The sequence below is a fragment of the Fusarium oxysporum genome, chromosome I (assembly GCF_013085055.1).
Source record: "Fusarium oxysporum Fo47 chromosome I, complete sequence".
In the NCBI taxonomy this organism is placed as follows: domain Eukaryota; kingdom Fungi; phylum Ascomycota; class Sordariomycetes; order Hypocreales; family Nectriaceae; genus Fusarium; species Fusarium oxysporum.
In genome coordinates this window covers 6033435-6057242 of record NC_072840.1, presented here as the reverse complement: position 1 = coordinate 6057242, position 23808 = coordinate 6033435, and the positions used below count along the sequence as shown (strand labels likewise).

General features: G+C 47.9%; 12 protein-coding genes across 12 annotated transcripts; 6 read left to right on the top strand and 6 right to left on the bottom strand.

The window, feature by feature from the left end:
* Nucleotides 1-643: 643 nt before the first annotated feature.
* FOBCDRAFT_175219 (glycoside hydrolase superfamily) lies at nucleotides 644-2832 on the top strand (the record flags this gene model as incomplete). Its single annotated transcript, XM_031194901.3, has 1 exon — nucleotides 644-2832. The coding sequence occupies one exon, from the start codon at nucleotides 644-646 to the stop codon at nucleotides 2783-2785; it is 2142 nt and encodes a 713-aa protein (XP_031029639.2). The 3' UTR covers nucleotides 2786-2832.
* A 518-nt stretch (nucleotides 2833-3350) lies between these two features.
* FOBCDRAFT_247430 (uncharacterized protein) lies at nucleotides 3351-4995 on the top strand. The gene is made up of 2 exons (XM_031194900.3): nucleotides 3351-3598; nucleotides 3649-4995. The coding sequence occupies exons 1-2, from the start codon at nucleotides 3434-3436 to the stop codon at nucleotides 4849-4851; spliced, it is 1368 nt and encodes a 455-aa protein (XP_031029638.2). The 5' UTR covers nucleotides 3351-3433; the 3' UTR covers nucleotides 4852-4995.
* Nucleotides 4996-5497: 502 nt separating this feature from the next.
* Nucleotides 5498-6046, bottom strand: FOBCDRAFT_195899 (uncharacterized protein; the record flags this gene model as incomplete). The annotated part of the gene is made up of 3 exons (XM_059608827.1): nucleotides 5498-5528; nucleotides 5593-5897; nucleotides 5984-6046. 3 exons carry the CDS (start codon nucleotides 6044-6046, stop codon nucleotides 5498-5500), a joined length of 399 nt encoding a protein of 132 aa, XP_059466647.1.
* Nucleotides 6047-6550: 504 nt separating this feature from the next.
* On the top strand, nucleotides 6551-7121 carry FOBCDRAFT_268220 (adenosine deaminase-related protein; the record flags this gene model as incomplete). The annotated part of the gene is made up of 2 exons (XM_054703040.2): nucleotides 6551-6870; nucleotides 6920-7121. 2 exons carry the CDS (start codon nucleotides 6551-6553, stop codon nucleotides 7119-7121), a joined length of 522 nt encoding a protein of 173 aa, XP_054559015.2.
* A 199-nt stretch (nucleotides 7122-7320) lies between these two features.
* FOBCDRAFT_213599 (uncharacterized protein) lies at nucleotides 7321-8567 on the bottom strand. The gene has a single exon (XM_031194895.3). It carries the CDS (start codon nucleotides 8387-8389, stop codon nucleotides 7424-7426), a length of 966 nt encoding a protein of 321 aa, XP_031029633.3. The 5' UTR covers nucleotides 8390-8567; the 3' UTR covers nucleotides 7321-7423.
* Nucleotides 8568-8743: 176 nt separating this feature from the next.
* On the bottom strand, nucleotides 8744-11236 carry FOBCDRAFT_314869 (uncharacterized protein). Its single transcript, XM_031194894.3, has 2 exons — nucleotides 8916-11236; nucleotides 8744-8866 (listed from the first exon to the last, which is right to left on the bottom strand). Exons 1-2 carry the CDS (start codon nucleotides 11144-11146, stop codon nucleotides 8776-8778), a joined length of 2322 nt encoding a protein of 773 aa, XP_031029632.3. The 5' UTR covers nucleotides 11147-11236; the 3' UTR covers nucleotides 8744-8775.
* A 206-nt stretch (nucleotides 11237-11442) lies between these two features.
* On the top strand, nucleotides 11443-14155 carry FOBCDRAFT_213595 (type I 3-dehydroquinase-domain-containing protein). The gene is made up of 2 exons (XM_031194893.3): nucleotides 11443-13845; nucleotides 13908-14155. Exons 1-2 carry the CDS (start codon nucleotides 11623-11625, stop codon nucleotides 14118-14120), a joined length of 2436 nt encoding a protein of 811 aa, XP_031029631.3. The 5' UTR covers nucleotides 11443-11622; the 3' UTR covers nucleotides 14121-14155.
* Nucleotides 14156-14397: 242 nt separating this feature from the next.
* Nucleotides 14398-15538, top strand: FOBCDRAFT_213593 (xylose isomerase-like protein). The gene has a single exon (XM_059609358.1). It carries the CDS (start codon nucleotides 14455-14457, stop codon nucleotides 15481-15483), a length of 1029 nt encoding a protein of 342 aa, XP_059466646.1. The 5' UTR covers nucleotides 14398-14454; the 3' UTR covers nucleotides 15484-15538.
* On the bottom strand, nucleotides 15518-16614 carry FOBCDRAFT_213592 (uncharacterized protein). The gene has a single exon (XM_031194891.3). It carries the CDS (start codon nucleotides 16564-16566, stop codon nucleotides 15649-15651), a length of 918 nt encoding a protein of 305 aa, XP_031029629.2. The 5' UTR covers nucleotides 16567-16614; the 3' UTR covers nucleotides 15518-15648.
* A 468-nt stretch (nucleotides 16615-17082) lies between these two features.
* FOBCDRAFT_236093 (heterokaryon incompatibility protein-domain-containing protein) lies at nucleotides 17083-19083 on the bottom strand (the record flags this gene model as incomplete). Its single annotated transcript, XM_059610044.1, has 5 exons — nucleotides 17083-17689; nucleotides 17762-17890; nucleotides 17975-18406; nucleotides 18482-18740; nucleotides 18789-19083. The coding sequence occupies 5 exons, from the start codon at nucleotides 19081-19083 to the stop codon at nucleotides 17083-17085; spliced, it is 1722 nt and encodes a 573-aa protein (XP_059466645.1).
* A 547-nt stretch (nucleotides 19084-19630) lies between these two features.
* On the bottom strand, nucleotides 19631-20790 carry FOBCDRAFT_236092 (aldo/keto reductase; the record flags this gene model as incomplete). Its single annotated transcript, XM_059610043.1, has 3 exons — nucleotides 19631-20194; nucleotides 20285-20624; nucleotides 20681-20790. The coding sequence occupies 3 exons, from the start codon at nucleotides 20788-20790 to the stop codon at nucleotides 19631-19633; spliced, it is 1014 nt and encodes a 337-aa protein (XP_059463968.1).
* Nucleotides 20791-22672: 1882 nt separating this feature from the next.
* On the top strand, nucleotides 22673-23674 carry FOBCDRAFT_314865 (uncharacterized protein; the record flags this gene model as incomplete). Its single annotated transcript, XM_031194890.2, has 1 exon — nucleotides 22673-23674. One exon carries the CDS (start codon nucleotides 22673-22675, stop codon nucleotides 23672-23674), a length of 1002 nt encoding a protein of 333 aa, XP_031029628.2.
* Between the last annotated feature and the right edge of the window lie 134 nt (nucleotides 23675-23808).

Sequence of the window (23808 nt, the reverse complement as noted above, 5' to 3'; positions counted from 1 at the left end):
ATTTAATGTCATTTTCAGCCGGGGTGCTTCGAAGTCGCATGAGAGCCGAACTAGCTCTCAAGCCCCGTGGGGAAATGTCATGGTATGACCAGAATGCGGAGAAGCAGGCCGCATCGGTGCCATGCTCTCCAATGTGAGGCATTGGAGAAGCGTAAAGAGTGTACAATGATCTAGGAGCAAGACTAGGTTGGTCCGCAAGGTTCTTCGGGATTTCGTCGTGTTCTTGACCCTCTAGTCCCTAAGGCTACACCTAATCCGGGACAAGCCTCGTTGGTTGGTATCATGTCGGACAATCCACCCCCACAACGAAAAGCCGATACTGAACTACTGACAGCCACTAAATCATTACGACCAATCGAACTTTGGTATTCGCCATGGATGGGTTCGCTATTATCGCTCATTCCACCCCCACTCTATATTTCCTAGCATCAGGGCTTCCTGGTCCTTCCTCTGAAGTGCGAGAAACAGAAGCAGGGGCAGGAAATCAACGCCAGTATTGAGAGGGGTAAAGATGGAGAAATGTTTGGATGAGAAGGGATCTGCATTTCTAATATGTATAAGAGAAAGTGTAGGATGACCAGTTCTCTATCCAATTCTGCGTCGTCCACTTGGTTCAAATCCTTACATCCTCATCGTCCTTCCAATGGCACATAATACTATTTTCATCTCCTGGCGAACCACCTCGGTGACCATAAACTTGACCAAAAATGAGTTTGGGGCAATTTGTCTGTATGAGATCCTTCCCTTGAATCATTGCCATCAGAAGTCGGCTTCGCGCCTTTTTGCCTCGTCTGAGCTACCACTCGTTAGTGTCAGGCTGAGCGGCGAAGGCAATACCAACGACAAGACGGCAAAGTCACTTGTTGGCGGCTATCTGTCTTCGAGGCTGAGATACAAAAGTCACCAAGAGAGTCAAGATGGTGATGTGCACAGATTGAGCATCCATAGTGAGGATGAAAGGGCGGGAATCTCGGTGACTGCTCATTTGAGCGTATACAGAGATGTGCCTGTTCTTAGGTCAGCCGTCACAATCATAAATGAATCCAAGTCATCGGATGTCATCGTCACCCAGATTTCATCTTTGACCATCGGTGGCCTCACAACAAGTTCCAACGAATGGAACAAAGACTACGTCCTTAGGACATCGACCAACAGCTGGTTTAGAGAGGCTCAATGGCGCAAACATTACCTACCTGACATTGGCATAGACAAGAACGGTATTTGCGAGCTACCTGATGGCCACTCAGGATCGCAGGCAACCTTTAGTCTCCAGAACAGGGGATCCTTCTCAACTGGCTCACACCTGCCTATGGGCATATTGGAGTCAAAGGCCAAGTCGGATACCTGGGCTTGGCAGATCGAACACAATGGATCCTGGAGATGGGAAATTGGCGACTACAAAGACAGCATCTATGTCGCAGCTGGAGGTCCAACCAAGGCGGACCACGATTGGAGACATACCCTGCATCCCGGAGACAGCTTTACCACGCCCCCGGTCTCGCTGACCCGTGTCTCCGGATGTTTTCAAGATGCTATTCGGGCACTAAACGAATACAGACGACGAATCATACGGCCGCATGACGATAACAAAAGGCTTCCGATTATTTTCAACGACTACATGAACTGTCTCATGGGTGACCCAGATGAAGACAAGATCGAAGCTCTACTTGATCCTGTGTCCCAGTCAGGTGCCGAATACTTCGTCATTGATGCCGGATGGTACGCTGATGACAGTAACTGGTGGGATGACGTTGGCTTGTGGGAACCTTCCAAAAGGCGATTTCCCTCTGGCTTCAAAACGCTGATGGAGAAGATCAAGTGCAAAGGTCTCATTCCAGGGCTATGGCTGGAGCCGGAAGTCGTCGGTATACGGAGTGTTGTCGGCGACAGACTACCGGAGGATGCCTTCTTTCATGAAAACGGGCAGCGCATCGTTGAGAGAGGAAGATTTCAACTCGACTATCGCCATCCAGAGGTGCGAGCCTGGATGACCAAGGTTGTCGACAGACTTGTGCTCAATTACGGCGCTGGGTTCTTCAAGTTTGACTACAACATCGAAGTCATCCAAGGAACCGATGCTCCGGGCTCTTCATCCGCCGGAGCCAACCAGCTCCTCCACCAGAGATGTTATCTCGACTGGGTCCGGTCACTCCTCGAAAAGCATCCAAACCTTGTGATCGAGAATTGCTCCAGCGGCGCGCAGAGGATGGACTACGCCATGCTATCAGTTCACTCTCTTCAGTCCACTAGCGACCAGCAAGACCCTGTCCTGTACGCAGCCATCGCCGCAGCTCTGCCAACATGTGTTCTGCCAGAACAAAGTGCGAGCTGGGCATATCCTCAGCCGGAATGGAGTGACGAGCTTAATGCCTTTACTGTAGTGAATAGTTTATTGGGGAGAGTCTATCTCAGTGGTAGACTCGATCACTTGAGCCCTTCGCAGATGGAGCTCATCACTGAGGGGATGCATGCCTACAAGACCATTCGTCAGTATCTTGTAACGGCGCATGCTATCTGGCCTCTGGGACTACCTCGTTGGCATGACGACTGGATCTCGCTGGGCTTGGAGACTGATAATGGTCTGTACCTTTCAGTGTGGCGAAGAGGCGGTAGCTGCTCAAAGGAGATACCGTTGCCAAGATTAGCTGGATGCGGCAAGGTCCAGGTAAACGTCCTGTATCCCAAAAGACTACCCACCCAAGCCATCTGGAACGAAGGACATGGTATTCTAGAGCTCAAACTTCCTGGGACGAGATGTGCTCGGGTTCTTCATATCACTAGCTAGATAGGGCTGCTCATAAGCAACTAGACAATTGATCTGTTGAATCTCTGCTCCACGGCCACGATCACTCCCAAAACCTTCGCCTTCTGTCTCGGCTGAATTATTTCTCTCTTGATCTTTTGTATATACGAGAGGGCACAGCCGTTGCTCGACTGGTTTCCAGGCAGAGTACGGGCCCGTCTAGAGCTGCGAGAGATAGTACAGGGTACCATATCGATTAGGCCTTGACCCTTTGGGCTTCTTCTTTTACGTATCTTATTCTTTCTTCTAATATTCTTCATTTATTCCCCTGCTCACTATTGCTTTTCTTGCATATATTTTATGTCTTCTTGTATCTATATTTATATTATTTAATCATTCTTTAAGATAACTCAATACGGTAGCTAGCTATTAATAAAGTTCATGGAACCCATGTCCAACGGGAGAATTGAATAGCACAGTAGTAGCACCGGAGAACAGGGATGTAAATATGTTATTCCGACCGAATAGAGTTTGGCGATCTTCTTTACCGACTGTTCCGGGTGAAAAGCAGCCGTGCCACCTTGTTTTATTTCACCTTTGACTACTACATTAATGGATTTATATAGTAGTCATACTCATACTACGGGCAGCTGTTGACTTGAGAACATCCATTGAACTGTTTGCGACACGATGGTTTCATCCAAAATCCTCTTCTTGGCAGTTATTGCCGCGGTGCAAGCTATCGACGTTGACGTCGCGGTCGTAGGCGGCGGTGGATCTGGTGGTTATGCCGCCGTCCAGCTCCGAGAGAACTATGGCAAGAAGATTGTAGTCATTGAGAAGCAAAAGCAGTTGGTACGTAGAATACATAACCTCTTAATGGAAGAACGACTGACATATCGTAGGGTGGCCACGCACAGTCTTGGTACGATCCAGTCACGGGAAAGGCGTACAACTATGGCGTCGACGCCTTCACGAATATCACCGTCTCAGTTGACTTCTTCAAGCAACTCAAAGTTCCCATTGGGCCAGTCCAGTCTGAACAAGTACGAAATTTGTACGTCGACTTCAAAGATGGCAAAACAGTCGACTACACGCCTCCAACCACGAAAGAGGCCGCTGATGCTATGGGAAATTATCGTGACCAGTGGCTCAAGTACACCGACATCCTCTTACCTACCAGCGAGCACTTCCCACGAGGTGACAAGGTTCCGTCGGATCTTCTGCTGTCTTGGTATGAGTTCGCGCGCAAGTACAAGGCAGAGGCTGCGAGTCCAAGCATCTGGGATACTGTTGTCGTCGATCTCAACACTGCGTTGATGATTGATGTTTGGAAAGCATGGAATCCCAGCGTAGGATCGTTCCAGCCAGCATCGGGTGATAACACAGAGATCTGGCAGAAGGCTGCTAAACTTCTAGGCAAAGATGTTCTCTATGAGAGTGAAGTAGTCTCGGCTAAGCGAAGCAAGAGCGGGGTCAAGCTTCAGGTTAGAGACAAGGATGGGCAAGTCATCAACATCAACGCCAAACGACTTCTGATCACTATCGGACCCGAGACGATCAACCCAAAATACTTTGACTTGAACAGTGAAGAACTGGAAGTCTTCCACTCCGCTGCCGGCAACCGCTATTACACTGGCATCGTATCTCACCCGTCATTGCCTGCAGCTGAGATCACCAATGTTGTCCCAGCTGCCATCAACGAAAACTATCTCGCGTATCCAACCGTCCCCTTCCAAGCCTACTTTCACTATAAAGGAAATTCTTCCACCGGACCTATCCACCGCGCTTTGGCTATCGTTCCGAGGGATACTTCGATTGAGGATGCCAAAGGCCTTATCCGCAAATCCCTACAGAATCTCATTGATGCGGGAACAATCCCAGCTGGGAATTCTACCGATCTCGATTTCAGAACGTTTTCGGATCATGGTCTTTTATATAGGCGCTGGTCTGCTGATCAGCTGCGTGGTGGTATCTTTGCAAAGGCGAATGCTCTGCAGGGACAGCGATCGACTTGGTATACTGGGGCTTTCTGGATGAACAATGATTGTGTCATGTTGTGGAACACTACCAACGCCATCCTGAAGGAGATGCTCAAGGATATTTAGATGAACGTCTCTTTGTCTACCAAGTTCTTGAGAATCTGAGGCATCTGAACTCCCTTCTTTTCACTTCTTGACAGCGGCGAGTATGGTGCGCCGGAAGTCAATTCCTGCTCTACCTAGTTTAAATATCTATATATTGTTACGAGATTCGCAGCATACAGTGAACGGAATGAAGAATCACTCGCTCACAGACCATTGTGTAGCGGAGGTTTGAGGCAAGACGGTTAGTATGACTGAGACTTTGCAACCAACATTAACAACTTCTTAAACCATCACTAAACCAAGGCATTGTAGCTCACATTCAACAAGACTTTCCTCCCAAAAGACAGGTAATTGATAAATGGGTGAATGGGCGTGGCAGGACTCCTGTGTCTAACGACCTAATTCCAGTCTATATGCTACGAGCTACTACTGTTTTGACCCCAAACCCAATGTAAATTGGTACCAACCTCGACCCCATTCTCATTCTCTTTAGTGACCATTTCACCCCGCTCTCGATCAAACCCAGCCTCCCTTCCTTGTCCAACAATAAAAGACCATTGAGGCTTTGTGCCAGGTACTCTAAAGCCACTTTAGTAATGACTGGGGTCAGATCAGGTCTTCCCAATGTGACGAAGACCTTTTCGTTTACTTGCTGAAAGCCAGCCTCTTAAAATTGACTTGGTAGGAGGACAGGGCACCTTGGGTAGGTCAGCAAACATTTCACGAAAACACCTTTTGGGGATAAGAATCTTAGGCACTTACATAGGATCACGTCCGAAGTTGGCGGCCTCTGCGGAGTCGATACTCTTCCACTCATGGAGGGCAGCCGAGTATGGGTTACTGGCATATCCGTAGGCTTCTATTTCGGACCAGAACAGATACCCATCCGACTTGAGCAGTGTTTTCAAGTTCTTCACAGCCAAAAGTGACTCGTCCTTCGTCAACGCAGCATAGAGTAACTTTACATGTACTAAGTCGTATGTTCCCAAATACTCTTTCGGGAAAGGCTCCAGCACGTTGCCATCCTGTAGCTCGACATTTGCCGGCAATGAAGCAGGGTCGTGGAACTATTTCCGGGCGGTTCAGCCTGGGCGGAGACTTGGCTCACCAAGATGGTAATTGGGTCGGAGGACGCTTATCATCCAGAACAGACCGTCAATGGGAAAGTTATATCGAACAATATTTCTCCATAAGCATAGCGGTAACTTTTATTCATTAGTATATGGAGAGAGTTTATGCGAAGTGTTTTTGTAATGCGGTCACTGCTCTGTTATGAAACGGCATATAAAGAGCACTTCCGACGAATACTTTGGAGGTTTGCCGAAGATGGCATCTCTTATGCTGAGACCCGCCTTGCCATGAACTACGGTTTTCCCATCAAAGGTGACGATGGCAGTAATGAAAACGACCACGCAGGCATGGTGCAATTGCTCGCTGATATTCTAAGTGATGAACATCCTAAGATCCAAGCATCAGGCTTGGCGTTCTATGGCGTCAAGTTCATTTACGCCTGTCTACGCTCTATTCCCAAAGAACGTATGAAGTAGTGTATGAACACCTGTATAGAGCTGAAGCAGAAATTTCCAGATCTCATTTGCGGTATGTCCCAACTCCCCATTTTACTCACCCAAGTCTAACTTAGTGCGTTGCAGGTTTTGATTTACAGGGCCAAGAAGATGTCGGTTAACCTCTGTCTTATCAGATTCCTGAGCTTCTCCATATGAGAGCTAGGATTGATAAGCTGGGACTCGATCTTCCCTTTATCTTCCATGCTGGTGAGACGCAGGACCATGGAAGCGACACTGACACAAACCTGTTTGACGGTATCCTTCTTGGAACCAAGCACATTGGACATGGCTTCAGCATCATCAAGCGTCCACTATTGATGAAACTATGCAAAGAGTGGAATATTGCCATTGAGACCTGTCCAATTATCAATGAGGTACTGGGGCTTTGCCCGACGACTAAGGCGCATCACCCCATCTTGCTGTCCAACTGTGTTCCGTGTACCATCATTAGCGACGATCCAGGCTCTTGGGGGTAGCCATATTCTAGACCCCCATTTCTTCTTGGCTAACAAAAGATGCAGAGCGAGCGTTCTCTCTCATGACTTTTACCAAGCTTTGATGGGAAGCAATAACTTGTCGATACCAGGCTTGAGGGTCATTGCCGAGTGGAGTATTGAGCATAGTTGCATGAGTTCTGATATGCAGGAGAAAGTGTACAAGGATTTTGAGGAGAAGTGGTTTGTGTTCTGCCAATGGATCATTGATACTTATGGCCAGCAGTGACCAGCAGAACCGGAAATACACGTAGATATCAAGGTTCCTGCGGGTATCAATACATGTCAGGGGAGTCTATGTTTCTAGGTCGTGATGTAGAGCGTCTTCGAGGTCACAGCACCGCTTACCATGTCCTTGTATAGACTACTAAAGGCTCTTGTTCCCAGGTTGTGTTGTCTAGTACATCACGTGAGAAATGTACAACGTACTCCCTTCTATATCTAACTCATCAGCGTCTATATGCTGTGCTTTGGTCTCTGCAACTAACCCAGCCGCCGAATCCGTCATTTAAAGTCGCCTGAGAAATAGCCTTATATCTTCTCCTTCAGCTTAGCCTGCATAGCACCTCTCATCGCCTCTACTGGAGCCTCTCTTTCAGTCCACAACTCAAACTGGGCATATGCCTGCTCCTCCAGCACATCAACGCCCCTGTACACTTTCCAACCAGGGTGTCGCTCAGCGACTGTCATCATACCTGTCACCTGAGGTCTATATGCCATCTCTACCAGTACCCCATCTACAGTTCCTGAGAACAGCCCACTTGGGATCTTCTCAGCTCCCAGGTCATCGGCTGGCACGCAAGCAACGATCAGCCTGATCTGAAAATCCTTCGCAGTGGCAGCCTCCTCCAGTGTTGCAAATGACCGGGTCTTGAGGTCAGGAAACCTCGACGCTAGATCATCAGCCTTGTTCAACGTCCTGTTGACGACAATGAGCTCTCCAAAACCCAGAGTCTGAACAGCGTAGCACGCCGCTCTCGCAGCACCTCCAGCACCCAGCACCAGAGCTGACGACGAAGCAAAGTCTCGAGCTCCGGACTTCTCAACACATCTCTTGATGCCGATCCAGTCTGTGTTGTCGCCATGAAGCACTCTCTTCCCATTGACCTCTGAGACAACAACGGTATTGATAGCTCCAATGTTCTCTCCTCTTGGAGAGACTGATCCCAACAGCTTGCTGATCTGTAGCTTGTGCGGAAACGTGACAGATGCACCGCCAAAGTCTGTCCGGGCTATGATGCTCTCGACTGAGTCATCAACATTTTCGCTTTCGTGAATTTGATAGTGATGAGGTAGTTTGAGAGCCTTGAACCCAGCATTATGCAATGTGGGGGATAAAGAGTGCGAGATGTTATGACCAAAGATGTAGAATTGCTTCTGGCCATCTGCTTGGGTACCTTGCGGCACATCATCAGGCGCATGAGTCATTGTGTTTGTTGTAGAACCGTTGTGGTTATTGAGACGTTGGTGTGAAGGAGTGCTGTTATCTGCAACCATATCGAATGGACGAACGAAACGTAAAGGGAAGGTTAGTGATGCCGAGTGCAAGGTGATCTCTTTCGATATCAGAACATTAAATCACCCGTTTTCTTGAACCGATAAGAAGTGGAGCACCCATTGTTGTGATTGAGTTGTCTCCAAGGGAGTGGGAAAGAACTCTGCCGGCTGGGGCAACATCCACTACTGGGCGCCTTTAGCGTATTCTCGCTCATTGAATCGTCTAATACTTCATTTGAAGGCACAAAGAGGCTAAGGTGTCAATTCCGAGCCACCTTTGTAATGTTCTGGTGGAAGATGATCCGTACAAGTTCCCCGTGAGCATGACTTGCAAAGATGTCGACTGCTCGGGTGCCTAACAAACCAACACCGGTGGTCCTTCTGACTCAGAATCCCATGTCAAAGAGGTGTTCAAGGTTATTGGGCGCATTGTCAAGCATTCCGAGATGCTGCATAAACTCTGGTGGGTTCGCCAGCCTATTTGCGTGTTAGCTGCGAAATCAACGCCTATTCATTGTCGACTTGCCAATCAGTTGTGTCCAAAGTAGCGAGGCTGTCGAAGAGACCGTCGTCTTCAATATTGGCGGTTAGTGATGGATCCAGAGGGAAGGATAGGCCACCTGGTGACGGTGCGGTGAAATTGGTTGATGATGGATTTTGTGACACTGAGGGATCAACCCTGTTTGACAAAAATGTCGAAGGTGGAGGAGGAGGCTCAAAGTTCGATGCTGCACCAGCCTTGCCAGGTGCTGGCTGTATCGTCAATTGAGCACGTTCTGAGCCGTTTGTGGATATTAGTTGTGAGTCGAGCTGGGGCTCTCCGCGCAACGGATCTTGTAAAGCTGCCAGAGCATTCGCTATAGCTTGTCTGGCAAGGTCTAGCTCACCTGCTGTGCGACTTTCCACATTCTGTAGCTGCCTCTGATCCAAAGATTTCTGCAACAGCGCCATACAAGCCCAGGCGACTGGAGAAATACAACAACGGCCGATTGATCGATGTCTCTCCTCAACCAGACTGGCTAACTTTGTAATCTTCTGCCAGTGGCCCTCTGGGCGCTGTAGGCTAATACCCGGAAAGTCCACGGTTGATGCAGCTGCAATCTCAAGTACGGTAATCGAGGTTATCCAGAGGTTAATCGCTTGAGGTGTCAAGTCCACAACAGCTGTAAGATCACCCAGGGTATTAAGACTCTCCCGGCATGGGTCCATGAGTTCTTGCAGGCTTCTTTGGGTACCTGAGCCCTTCGGTTGGCAAACCAGTTTGTTGAGTATAGCCATAGTTTGGAGTAGTTGATTAAAAATGCTTATGACATGCCCAGGCATGTGGGAGTTTGAGCTTTGGTGATTACGCTCATTCTCTGCATCAATGAGAATCTTGACCTGCCACGGCTCCCACTCCTCATTTCCGTCCGTTAATAGAGTACCTTGTTGGAGGATATCTGACGCTAAGAGATATGGTACGGTATTCAATCGAGATGCAATGATAGTCTCGAGTGTTGCGCATCCTAGTATTGTCCGCTTATCACTGTCATGGCACGGTGAATTTATGGCTGATGAGCTTCGAGGTAGTAAACCAATAGAGACTGATGTATACACAGCGCGTGCTATAGTATTCCACGCCGCCGACCAGAGCTTTTGATCCATTTCAAAGAGACAGATGATGAGAAGGGCGCGGACATGTCCAACATCGTAGTTATTTGGGTTGGCGAACAGAGAGGTATGTGTCAGATCTCTTGGCGGCTTGACTTCAGATGCATCTACTGGCTTCTCTCTGGAGTAGTTAGATAAAGCGGTTGATTGGTGTGCTGCGTATGCTAGAACAGCGTGAAGAAATGCTCGTTCACCAGAAGTAACTGAATTGGCAGTAGTTGGTGATATGCTACAGGATAATGTGTAGGCGCAACGCAAGAGCTCGTGCTTTTGTGAGATGGGGAACCAGCAATGTGTTGTCTCAAAGTAGAGGTCCAGGAGATATGACCAGTTCTTCGGAAGGTCAGGGACAGCAGATGGCATAGACTTTGGAGGTTGTGATACTGTTTCTGGTATGCTGCTGATGCTGGTATGAAGCATTGGTCCTCCGCAGGGTTGAAGAGGCGAAGACGCTGGAATAGCTGAAGGGGAATGGTCGAAGAGTGGAAGGTCTGGTTGCGTCGTGGTGGTATCCATTGGTGTCATAGGAGCCCCTGTCCCATTCTTTGTCGATACCAGAATTGTAAGACCCTCAACTACTTTTGTGTCGAAAATCTGACTCGAGTCGATACCTTCTTCGTCAAACTCACTCTCTGTAGAAAGAAGGCTTCCCATTTTCTTAGATACCGAGGACTTATGCCATGTTTCGAGTAGAAGATCGACAGAAATATTGGCGTCGTGGAGACCGGACGCAGTACAGAAGGACGATTGCTGAATAACACCCTCAAGAAGCCCATATATCCACTCTTCACTCCCTTTTATAGAGTTGAATATTAGTCCCAGCAATGTTTCGATGCCTCTCACATAACCTGGTCGTAGTCCTCGTTTCTTGGAGGGTCCATAGCTGCATGTCCGATTATTCTCAATGCATGACTTACATGACGGACGTTGACCGCCGCATCGATCTTTGCGTCTCCTACACTCATTGCATGCTCGAGTAATTCGATGTCGATTACGCCCATTAGGGCCCTTGTCTGAAGTCTCCGTATCGGTCCTTGCTCGTTTTGAAGCTCTTGGACTGGCTTCTGTTTGACCTCTGCTTTTCGTGTCTGGGGAAGTCGTCGACATTGTGGGGCTTGAGAGCTGAAATTATCTTATCCTCTGGACATTGTTTCGTTTCTCCCAACTACCGAGTGGTTGACCCGGCCAGATTTCATTGATCCTCGAATTCATCAGACTCACTCATCACAATGCTCTTGCTTGATCCTTTCCTGATCCAGTAAGCGTTGTGCGGGGTGACTGGGGTCTCGCTGAAGCGGCAGAGATTTCTGCCGCCTCTCTTTGATTGGTTGAGAATGGGCCGCGGCCACTTACCTACCCTGGGCGAGTATCAAGGGTCGGCAATATGATTAAACACTCTGAAGGCAAAGGCATGGCCGGGCGCCCGGAGAACAGCACCATGGCCCCTTGTGTACACATGACTCGGGCGACGCGAAATTACACATCTTGAATTTAGCTCTCATGTCTCGACGGGTCTAACCGGTCCCATCGACTCACGCATACAGAGAACCATCGTCAGCCCGAGCAAGTCACAAGCGGAAACCATGGCAGCGTTAACAGTAACAACGCCCCTCGGGCCTTCGAGGATGGAGCATTCTCAAACCAGAAACAACTATTCATCAAGCGCCTCAATTGCGCTGATTGGCATGCGAGGCAGTGGCATGTCAACCCTGGCAGTCATGGCTTCAAGCGCCTTGGGTTTTCGAATTCTTGATGCAGATCAGTACTTCTACAAAGCTACAGGGCTTTCTAGAGCAGCATACAATGCGACTAATGGCATCTCCCAATACCGACAAGAGGAGTTGAGACTAATGAGATCTATGCTATTCGACAATCCGACTAGTGCAGTTATCGTATGCGGTCCTGGTGTTGTTGAAGACACCGGAAAAGAGTGGCTTGCAGAATATGCCAAGGACCACCTCATTATCTATGTCCTGCGGGATGCCGAAGAGATCCAAAGGCATTTGAGAGTCTTCGACGTGGAAACTATTCGGGATCTCACACGTCGTGCATCGCCAGCTTACCGAAAACTATCAAGTTTTGAGTTCTACAACATCTCAGATATGTCGCTGTACAAACTGGATACAGCAACCTCACGTGGTGATATATCTCCTAGGGCTCTTGCACTTAAGAAGGTTGAAGAAGACTTTCTGCAGTTGGTATACAGCATCACACGACGAGACGACTGCTATAGCAAGTACAAAGCAAAGAACAGTCTTTCATCCATACCACTGGAAACAAGAAAGTTTACATATACTTTATCTCTACCACTGGCGACACTCAGCACTCTTATCACCGAGTTTCGCGAACTCGACACTGAAGCAGACGCTCTTGAACTTACAATACCGGCTTCAAGTCTTGGTAATGAGGTTGGCTTCAAAGACACGGCCGTAGATAGAATCAGCAGGCAGTTCTTCGTTGTAAGGAGGAATATCCGACTTCCAATATTATATCATATCGATACCTACGGAAACGAAAGGAAAATCTCAGAGGATGAGTATTTCGAGCTGCTGCATCATGGGCTTCGTCTGGCTCCGGAGTACCTCTATGTCGATCTCAAATGCGATACAGCCAAGATCCAGAATCTCATTGCATCCAAAGGCCAAACAAAGATCATCGCACACTATGTCGTTTCCGATCCAGCAGAAGATGGTTGGAACTTGCCAAAACAATGGGCCATGATCGAGCGAGCTCAAGGCCTCGGATGTGACATCATCCGCATCTGTCAAGAGGCAAGGTCCGTGGAAGACAACTTCGCCGTCCAGCACTTTATCCATCGAGTCAAATCGTCGCCAGATCATACCATCCCATTAATAGCATACAACACTGGCCGTCTTGGACGGATGTCATGCTATCTCAACCCCATCCTCAGCCCAGTTACACATCTACTGGTCCGAAGGCTGGCCCCAAACTGCCCATCGAATGCTCTGCTTACAGTTCAAGAAGCACAAAAAGCAGTGTTTTCATCCTTTCTACTCGACGGCCAGTATTTTGGCATCTACGGAAATTGCACGTCGAAGAGTCTGTCACCAGCCATGCACAATGCCGCCTTTAAGCTCCTGGGTATGCCACACCGATACAACATCTTTCTTCACGAATCGATGGACCAGCTGTTCGAGCTCATTAAAGATAACACTTTCGGCGGTGCTAGTATAACTGCACCATTCAAGACTGCTATAATACCCAGGCTTGACTTTTTGAGCGAAGAGGCTAAGGCCATTGGAGCTGTCAACACCCTTTTATGTCTGAAGGAGCCTACTATGGACTCTTTACTTGACAGAAATACCGCTGGGCCAACGGTAGCTCTTTTCGGTGAAAATACTGATTGGATCGGTATTCATACTTGCGTTCAGCGAAATCTATCTCCTATCAATGCTGTCAGAAGACGGACGACAGGGCTCATCATTGGTGCTGGAGGTATGGCCCGTGCAGCTGCGTATGCGCTCATTAGACTCGGCGTCAAAACTATTCTGATTCATAACCGAACTCGGTCGAGGGCAGAAGAACTCATCAAGCAGTTCGACAGGCAGCATAAAAACGACAGTGGTGAGACTACGGCGAATGACATCGAGATGGAGAGCGGAAGTCATGATCGTCCTTCGTTTAGAATCATCAGTTCGAGAGACGACGCATGGCCCGAAGACATAAACCTTCCAACAATCATCGTTTCATGCGTGGCAACGCGAGAAATCGATGGGCAGTGCTCAGCAGACACTAGTCTCCCAGAACATTGGCTTTCAAGCCCGACTGGCGGCGTCGCAATTGAGGTAAGCATTGACAGCTACGATAACATACAGTACCGTGGGATTAGGTTAACATGGATTCACAGCTTTCTTACACACCGCTGGAGACCCCACTGCTCAAGCAGATAAAGTCGTTATCAGAGAAGGGATGGATACCTGTTGATGGTCTGCAGGTCCTACCAGAGCAGGGAATGATGCAGTTCGAGTTATTTACTACAAGACGAGCACCAGCTAATCTGATGAGAGAAGAGGTATTTAGAGCATATAAGGAACGTCTTGACAGAGCAGCGGATACCTAGGCAGTTAGACAAAGCAATCATATTTAGCAAGACCATATTACTGATATCGGCCTGTGATCATTTTCAATGACTCTGCGTTCTATCAAAGCGTCAATCCTTTGTCACTATACGCAGCGAGGTACCGGATGAAGAATCTGGATAATGACTTAGCCATTGAACCTCGGGAGTCGCATCCCCGGCCCGACATTATCGGAACAGTATTTTGCCGGCTCGTCTTCGTCATCCTGGTGTTGAGCGACGCCATGTCACCCAGTGCATACAAGAGATAAAGTACTATCTAAAATCAACGATATCGTTATCATCTTTGCTTCATCTAGCCGATAAATCACAAAAGATGAGTTCTTTCCAGCCTGCCATCCTATCTGCCTCGCTCGGCCGAGCATGGCTCCACGAGTTCGCCAACAAGGCCAAACAGGCCTCAGAGCATGGCTTCCAAGGCATTGAAGTCTTCTACGAGGATCTTGAATATGAAGCAACAAGACTGCACGGTGTCGAAACTCCCAGAAATGACCAGATTCTTGATGCAGCATCGCATATTCGAGAGTTGCTAGATGGTCTGAAGCTTACAGTCATTGGTCTCCAGCCATTCTTATTCTATGAGGGTCTGAAGGACCGTGAGCAACAGGTTCGGCTTATCGAGAAGATCAAATTATGGTTCAAGATCGCAAAGATTTTGGGCACAAACACGATTCAGATTCCTGCAAACTTCCTTCCGGCTGATCAGTTGACTGGAGACATGGATGTCATAGTGGGAGATCTGGTCGAACTAGCTGATCTAGGCATCAAGCAGGATCCTCCGATTCGCTTTGCGTATGAGGCTTTGTGTTGGAGTACTCACGTCGACACGTGGGAGAAGTCATGGGAGGTGGCTAAGAAGGTTGATAGACCTAACTTTGGCCTCTGCCTCGACACATTCAACATCGCCGGTCGTGTCTGGGGAGACCCAGCTTCTCCAACTGGCAAGACACCCAACGCCGATCAAGATCTCAAAGAATCCTTAGAGAGACTTGTGAAAGAGGTCACTCTGGACAAGGTGTTCTACATCCAAGTCGTCGATGCAGAAAGAATGGAAACTCCACTTGTCAAAGGACACCCCTTCCATGTTGATGGAAACCCGGCTAGGATGAACTGGTCGCGAAATGCTAGAGCCTATATGTACGAGACGGACCGAGGCGCTTATCTCCCTGTTGAGGATATTGCCAAGGTGTTGATTCACGATATGGGCTATAAGGGATATGTTTCGATGGAGCTATTTTCACGAACTATGGCTGAGGAGGGAGAGGATGTCCCGAAACAGCACGCAGAGAGGGGTATTGCAGCTTGGAAGAAGTTTGTTGAGAGGTTGAGGCTGAACGACGTCTAGATAGGCAGGAATAGGAGCTAACATCGACAACGATGTATACATATTAGGAATCTCTATAATCCGTGAGGGTGCTTTTCAGTCTAGATTGACGCGGCTTTTTCAAGTCTGGTGGCAAGAGACGTTCGTACGTAGATTACTTCGTCTCAATCTGTAAGTATATAAAATCTAGAAGTTGATGCCAGGACTTTTCTCAGCCGAGTCGATAAGAACCTTCCACGCTCCCTCCCTATCAAGCTTCTTCACCCTCTCTTCACCAGCCCAAAGCCGCCACTGCTCTTCAATCTGATACCCAATAACATGCGTTCCCTCCACCGTAGGCCAATCCTTCTGCTCCGCCAGTTTGATCATTCTGGTCCGTCTTGGCTTGAAGCACATATCGAGTAGAACTCCCTTCTCAGGACGAGACAGAAACTCTTCCAGGTTGGCTCGAACAGCAAGTTCATCTGGTGTTTGGGGTTCAAAGTCAGGCACCGTACCGACAACGTAGTATGGTGTCTCGAGTTTCTGGGCTTCTCCCTCCTTGACGTGAAGGATGGTCGGAACAGGAGAAAGCTTCTGAGAGTCTCGAATTAAGTCTTTGACTTCTTGCTCATCGCGGTTCAACACATAAATAATTGAGGATTGGAAGTACGAGCTGAGCGCATAAACAGCAGCTCGACTAGCTCCCCCAGCGCCAACGATCAGAGCTGGCTTATTCAGAACAGGCACTCCAGCCTGATCTCCCTTCTCGAGCAAACAGCCCTTGATGCCGCGCCAGTCGGTATTGGTTCCACGTAACTTCTCGGGATCTTCCCAGTCTCGATAGACGTTATTACAAGCGCCAATGGTGGCAGCAAGATCATCTAATGCATCGAGACGAGGAATGATGGCGTTTTTGTAAGGCATTGTTACGACTAGACCTGCTGTGGTGTCTTTTCGCGCAAGATCCATTAGGTCATCGAGAGTGGCACATTCTGTAGCATAGAATGTCCATGGGAGGCCGAGTGATTGAGCAATATGGTTGTGCATTGGCGGAGCGATCGAGTGACCGACTCCAATGCCAACAAGGTGCAAGGTGCGTTGTTCCTGATTTTCAGAAACCATCTTGAGAATAACCGTTTTCTCCAATTGAATGCCAATGTTTCTTTTGTTGTCTTGTCTGTAGTCTAGTTTATCTATATCATGGTGTTCACCAGATTTTGGCCGCGGAGTAATCTTCTGCCGCTTTGGGGAACACCACCTCCACTGAGCTAGCCCCTCACGACTCCACTACCGCCTGAACCCGGAGCCCGACTGTCCATGTTTCCGCCACAAGAACTACATACGGGTAAGTTTTAATAAAGGCCTCCTTAACAGCAATTGTATCTTGTTCAAACAAGCGCATCGGAAACAAGAGACAAAGTATAAGGCCCAGAGAGATAAGGTCAGGCGCGTGATAAGCATCTCAGACTTACCTCAAAACAAGAGCATGGTGCAGAATTACAGTATGGAAGAACACTTCGATGACCCTTAGTGAGTTTCAGCAGAGTATAGTACTCATCATATCCTCAGAGTGTTAGCCCCTCTTTATGGAAATTCTCTTCGAAACAGCATAACTCGTCTGATAAACAACGCTCTCAACTATATAATAGTAAAAGTTCTGCTCCCCCATTTTCTAACCACTGGTAATTGACAATCTATTTGATATTTATCTCCTGGGAGATTTGCATCGAAGTAACCGAATCTCGAGTGCTCACTGTCGGCACTTTTTCTCAGGACTATTCCCGTTGTGTAGTCGTCGACCTTGACAGCAAGTAACGTGACAGTGGTCCAGTCCGAATCAGATTCTTCTGCGTCAGGAAGAAACTTGATATGAGCGTTGATATACATACCATCAGGCATCAAGTACCTCAGGTGATGTCCTCCGGGACTCATCAAACTCGATGTACTTTTAGTGCGTTTCCACTCCTGGTCTAAAGCAGGTCCTGTGACACGAAGTGCGCCGCGCTTGACAGACCCAAAAGGAGCTGATGCTTGATCAAGATCGCATTCAATAGAGTCAACTGATAAGACGTCTTTCCCATGGCCAGCGCCCCACGTCACAGTACTGTTAATAGCCGTCCATGACCAGGATGGTCCTTGATCGCTTGGTCTCGGATACAAGGCTCTAGAACGGTTTTCCCAAAGAAGCGTATCAGGAAAGTCTTTAACCCACAAACCAGCTGCATATGCCCCTCCGCGCATAGGACTGAAGATCTGTGCCAGGCCCGAAATAGCAAGGATCCTGTCAGTTTGTCTCGTGAGATTTCGTTGGGTGTACCGCTGAACTAACGAATTCCATTCCCACAAGATGAGGTTGTTTTCAGGCTTTGGGTAGTTGGAATCGGGATGAGTGCCAAAGAAGGCAATTGCATCGAGACGATGTGTGCCTTTGAAGACTGTATTCTCGCTGGACGTCTAAGGTCCATTGTACTTGAACGGATCACCCTTTTCTCTGTCCAAAGTCCATCCGTCGCAGTTTCCAACACGCTACTTTCTGCAAGACCATGTAGTTGTCCATGATCCGATGATCAGCAAGCGGCGAGACATTAGATATTCTTGCAATGTCCAACCCCGCGTGTCCAAGACATTCGCATCCTCATCCTTGGCTGCTGACTCAAATGTCAATGTGCATTGTCTCGTTTTACCATCTTCACTGCAGAAATCCACGATGGTCGTACCAGAGGGAAGTGACCTCTCGTGGAGAAAGCCGGTATGAGCGTCTGGGGCTCTTCTGGCCGCGATAGTGAATGCCGCGTGGGTATAGACTTGGGTCATCTGGCCAATCTCGATGTTCTTATCGTCCGCTTTGCTGTCTTGGATGATGCAGAGTGAGTCTACCCAGATAAAGCCAATTCCAAGTTTTTGTGACGTCAGAATGGCATCTTGGATCGTTCTAGGAATCTTGTCCCAGGGAATCTCGGTCCTGTTCGAGTCTTTGTTGCTTTCTCTTAGACATGTCTTCAGATCGCCGCCCCAGCAGTAGCTTAAAGCGATGTACTCAGCGTCTCCATTTAGCGACTTTCCATCAACAAGCCTCACATGAGGAATCTGATTGTTGGTATCCATCTCGACAATCTCGATGAGTCGAGTAGGGAAGAATGCTGGACTTGGCCGCGAGCAGATTGTATGAGCTTGAGATTGGCTTGTGTCGCATCTGAGCTTCCAATCTCGAATCTTGGCCGCGGTAATTTTAGACAGTGGGTCAGCAACTATAGGCTTTCGAGTCAAAAGGTTTTGTCCTCCAGTCCACTCAACGTCTATCATTTGTTAGTGGAGTGATACCATGACTAAGGAGACAAACTTACCTTCATCTGTCGTAATTTCGTAAGACAAGAACTCTACATATGTCTTTCCTTTATGTGCCGGAGCATGGACATGTTGGTACTTAGTTGAAAACTCAAGCTTTCTGTCGCCCGAGAGAGTCTTCTCCAGAGGTATCAGACCATGGAAACGCCAACCGTCAGTGTAGAGTTTCAGATCATGTAAGGTCCACGTCTCTGGGTATCCTTCGCGAAGTTGTGAAGAGAGATACTTCCCCAGGCTGCAGCCATTTTGCGAACCCTCTTCTAGATCATCAAGACGCAAACCAGTAAAGCTCATATGAGAAGGGGAGTCCCTGGGGTACTTCGAATCCCACTCTGTATCTATGAAGATTTCTTCTCGTGGTTCGCATAGCTTGATCTTCCGGCATTGCGAGCAGGTGTGACCTCTGAGAAGTAGATCATTCATTTTGGAAGTTGAACTTCAAATGGATGGCTATTCTGAGATATGACGGATCGAGGAACTATTAGTCTGCTTCGTGGGCGGGGGTTTACTAAAACTCAGAACTCATATGCCAGGAACATAGGTAGAAAGTAACAAGGAGAAAGTTTTCAAGTGCAAGTCGTCTGCTTATCTACCTCAACCTGTAGCTTTTTATGTCGGTCTTTGCATAAAATCATGTAATTATAAGCCAGTAGGATTAAACTATTAAATATTCGGGCCCATCGTGACCGCTAGTTCGCGAAATGAGCAAGGGTGTATATGCCTCTAGCAAATAACTAGTCAAAGTTAACACTCGGCGATGCCGAAGTGGATAACATTAATCTACGGCATAGTATAGACGCGTATCCATGAGAATATGCATGCATGCCCAAAATCTGCGCTTTCACAGTTCTGGTGTATCTGCAAAGGCCCTGTCCGCAGCGCCCCTGTCTCCCCTAACATCAGCCGCGTCCACTAGATCCCTCAATTGCTTCCTTTCCTCATCTGTCAGCTGGATATCCACAGCACCAGTGTTCTCCTCCAGGTAGTCGATCTTCTTCGTTCCCGGAATCGGGATGATGTCGTCTCCCAGAGAGAGCAGCCAAGCAAGGGTCAATTGACCGGCGGTGCAGCCCTTTTGAGCAGCCATCTCCTGGAATTTATCAACCAGTTCCAGATTATTTGTGAAGTTCTCACCCTGGTACCGCGGAACCACACGCCTGTAGTCGTCTGGGTCAAAGTTGTCGACTGACTTGTATTGACCTGTCAGCATACCGCGGCCTAGTGGAGAGTAGGCCACGATAGCCACGCCTAGCTCACGCGCTGTTTGCAACAGAAATGTGCCCGAGTGCCCTTCAATATCCAGAGTCCAGGGATTGTACTCGACCTGTACAGCGTGAACTGGATGCACTTTGTACGCTCTGCGTAGGGAGTCAGAGGAGCATTCAGAGAGGCCAATGTATTTAATCTTTCCCTCGCTGTTACCACGTTGTTAGCCTTTAAAGCTGGTCCCATGGTATCACCGAAAATTATTAGAAACTCAACTTTTCAGCTTGACTAGCTCCTCCACGGTCTTTTCAATCGGGGTTTCGCCGTCCATACGGTGAACATAAAACAAGTCGATACAACCTAACCCGAGTCTCTTCAAGCTCCGCTCGCATGCGTCGCAAGCGTACCCAGGCGACGAGTTGATCGACATAGAGAAGGTACCATCAGGTCCAACGCTACCTTTGATAGCAAACTTTGAGGCCAGGAAGATGTCTTTCCGCCGCTCAGGGTGTAGCGCGAACCATTTGCCCAACAGGTCCTCGCTGTCACCGTACATGTCCGATGAATCCCAGTTGGTGGCGCCTATCTCCCAGGCACGGTCAAGAAACTTGAGGCGCTCCTCTTGGGAACTACACCAGTGTGACTATTAGTCTAGCACGGTTGGCGTACTGGTGACGAAACTTACCCTACTGAGCCATAAATGCCACTAAGGCCCATGAGCCCCAAGCCTATGGCGGATACCTCGGGACCGTCTTTACCGAGTCTTCGGGTATGAAGTTTAACGGGAGGAGACATTGCGATAATCGGTAGCTTAATCGAATCAAGTGCTTAATTGTAGAGGTCTGATCGCGACAATTTCTGTGACGGTCTTAACCCGTTCGCCTGGGGGTTTGCACGGGATATATAGTACGAGATTCACGCTTTAGATGGGTCTAGTTTAATGAGGCAGTAGTCCATACTTTGGGCTACGGAGTAGATGCGGGCTTATTAAACCCTAACTCCAAGCTCCTCTATTTTGACCATGTTTTCGGGTTCTTATCAATGTCCGGTAAAAGTTCAATGTATTGAGTGCCTGCCGCTACCTTTTATCAGTCTGCCATGATTGTCCGGGTTCTCTCAAAGCATGGCGATCTCCAAGGCGAGCATTCGGCCTGTAGTGATGGTATATGTTGGATAGATGCTGGGGTGTCACGTGCAAGCAAGTATGCTTCAAGGTTTTACACCGAATTTGTGCAGCGTCCAAGGGGCAAGATATGGACAACAAAGCACAAGATGAACAAGTCAACTAAGGGTTTGTTTATTATCACGAGCTGTTTGTCCCTGAGCGTATCATGGAGGGCCAGCTCTTGATAAATGCTGATTTATCCAACTAATTAATTATCAGCTTTATACCAGAAAGGGCGATGAACAGCAGGGGATGATGAACAGATGGGAGAAGGTACTTATCACTACTTGGTCTGTGACTTCATTGTTTCACGAGTACTATGGAAAGAGCAATACAAACTGGGAGGATGGATGGACTCTCTTATAGTAGTATCATAAACCGCTCTTCATGGAGTTTGAGTACTTAGCAAAACTAAACCGTCTTCGGCCCGTGTTCTCAAGCACTTAATCATATATTTAAAGAATAGAAGAGTCCTCAAGTCTCGGCGAAGTAGACCCCAGACATGATGTGATGATCGCTTGCGTGCCTCATGAGACCAACTGTGATGATAGAGAGAGGACAATGAAAAGAAAATAATGATGGATGTCAAAAGAAGAGGGAATTCGAAATGTCGGATAGCCCCTCCAGCCCAAGCATCGATCAGGCTATTGCCGATAGTCTGGGCTTGAGTAAAGTGCAGGTTGGGCGAGTAACAGGCTTGAACAAGTCTTACGTGTTCCCCGATGTGCTCATATATGAGGAGACTATTGCTTTAATAATAAAACTTCCATACAGTAAAATTGTTTGTTTACTGCCCAAAGCCCGGTTTACTACAGTTGGGCCCCTCAAGAGCACAATAGTCGGGTACAGTGCATTAAAATTGATGTCCAAGGAGAGCGCATTGCCAAAAGATTGCTGATGACGTGAGTTAAGGGTGCCATATTAGGTACTGCAACTGCTGAGTCTGCCCAACGAAACACCTAGACAAACCCCTGTTCCAGACCTACCAGCTGCAGGAACCAAGAACTTCAACCTATGTCACGGCCCGACCTGAACTACCAAGTATCAATGAGTCAATAAAAAGGATATAATAGTTTGCCCACGAAAAAGAAATATTATTTACCGATCATAGTTTAGAACCAGTTTAACGAAACGCCCTACAGATGGTCTGTATATTTGTTGCGAAACCACTGAGAATTACAGGTACACCTTGCATGACAATGACGGAATAAATCTCCACTCTTCCAAGTTTCGTGGCATGTTAGTGCAGCAGCTATTTTGTCATGGTACCTGCTTTGAGGCCTTCCAGGTAGTGGCTAGGCCAATAAGATTTCACTGAGATATAGCCAATCTGCCAATTAGAAGTGGTATACACAGCTGTGCTGTTTGGGCTTCACTCGGGTACAATGGAGAAAGCTGCATTGGAAAATTAGTTTAATTTATATATCTTGTGGCAAAAGGCTTTGGATCTGCCTCGTAAATATTCAGGAACTACCGCGACATTTATATGAGGATTTATTCCTGAACAAAACCATGTGCGACGACCGATCCTTTAACAGGCTTCCAATGAGGCAGCGGCCTCAATCTCACCACACAAATCTCGACCTACCTTTGAGGGGCGCTAGAAACTACAGGGCGAGCGATTACCAAAGCCCTGTCGCCAATCGATATAGTGAAGCTGTAGGCCAGTGTGCCACACTCACATCAGACGAATGGCAAGGTTCAACAACTGAGGCCAATCCTCACCATCGAAATTCTTGTTGGTATCCTGCACCTGCAAACGATCACCTGAAACTGGAGCTCCTGCAGCTATCGACAGACTTGTTTAGGCGATGGGTGCCTGGGGTAGAGTACATCGCGCCACCAGAAGACAGGTTGCAGCCCCAGGAACGATTCAGGACACCTCGTCGCTATTCAAGCAGGCGACAAGTGAAGCAGGAAGACGAAATTGATGATGAGGAGTTCGTTTTTGTTTCTTATGCACCCCGCACCAAGGCATTCTTTCATTTTGCTTGTCCCTTTTACATCTACGATCCAGAAAAACACCAACAATGCCTCCTCACAGACGGCCTCAAGTCAATCGAGGGTGTTATTGAGCACGTCATGAAACACCACTCCCGATCACCGTATTGTTCAAGATGCTATCAGAAGTTCAACTCTCTGATTGATCGCGATGATCACATTTTGAGCGGTAGATGCAAAAAGCGCTACCCAGACCCAACGGATGGGGTCAATGAAGACCAAAAGGCCTTAATGATAAGAGCCAATGATCAGTACTTGAGTGAAAAGAGGCGCTGGAATCGTATGTGGTCCATTATCCTTCCGGCTACGGAGTGGCCTCGGTCTCCATATCTGGATCGGGGCCTTGGGCTCAAGACATCAATGGCACGGGACTTCTGGGGTTTATATGGTGTGCAACTTGTCTCAGAGATTGTCGAGCATCAGAAGCTGCCCGATATTCAAGAGAGTAACGCTCATAGTGCACTCTACGAGTTAGGGCTGCAAGATTTGTTGAACATCATTATTCAAGAGTAAGACTATCAAGAGCATGGGCTAGATTCAAGTTATGGATTGAGGACGTACTTATGGAGGAATTCATGGCCTCAAAAGGATTGATCCACATGGACATAGACAAAAACTAGAATTGTTCCGAACTTGGATTTCCTTGA

Bases quoted from the DNA above. Each gene is read 5' to 3' on its own strand.
- FOBCDRAFT_213595 (XM_031194893.3), top strand. From the start codon at position 11,623: ATGGCAGCGTTAACAGTAACAACGCCCCTCGGGCCTTCGAGGATGGAG. The intron at 13,846-13,907 runs GTAAGCATTGAC...ATGGATTCACAG, and splicing joins CTGGCGGCGTCGCAATTGAG to CTTTCTTACACACCGCTGGA.
- FOBCDRAFT_247430 (XM_031194900.3), top strand. From the start codon at position 3,434: ATGGTTTCATCCAAAATCCTCTTCTTGGCAGTTATTGCCGCGGTGCAA. The intron at 3,599-3,648 runs GTACGTAGAATA...GACATATCGTAG, and splicing joins TTGAGAAGCAAAAGCAGTTG to GGTGGCCACGCACAGTCTTG.
- FOBCDRAFT_314869 (XM_031194894.3), bottom strand. From the start codon at position 11,146: ATGTCGACGACTTCCCCAGACACGAAAAGCAGAGGTCAAACAGAAGCC. The intron at 8,867-8,915 runs GCAAGTCGACAA...ACACGCAAATAG, and splicing joins ACTTTGGACACAACTGATTG to GCTGGCGAACCCACCAGAGT.
- FOBCDRAFT_213592 (XM_031194891.3), bottom strand. From the start codon at position 16,566: ATGGTTTCTGAAAATCAGGAACAACGCACCTTGCACCTTGTTGGCATT.
- FOBCDRAFT_213599 (XM_031194895.3), bottom strand. From the start codon at position 8,389: ATGGTTGCAGATAACAGCACTCCTTCACACCAACGTCTCAATAACCAC.
- FOBCDRAFT_213593 (XM_059609358.1), top strand. From the start codon at position 14,455: ATGAGTTCTTTCCAGCCTGCCATCCTATCTGCCTCGCTCGGCCGAGCA.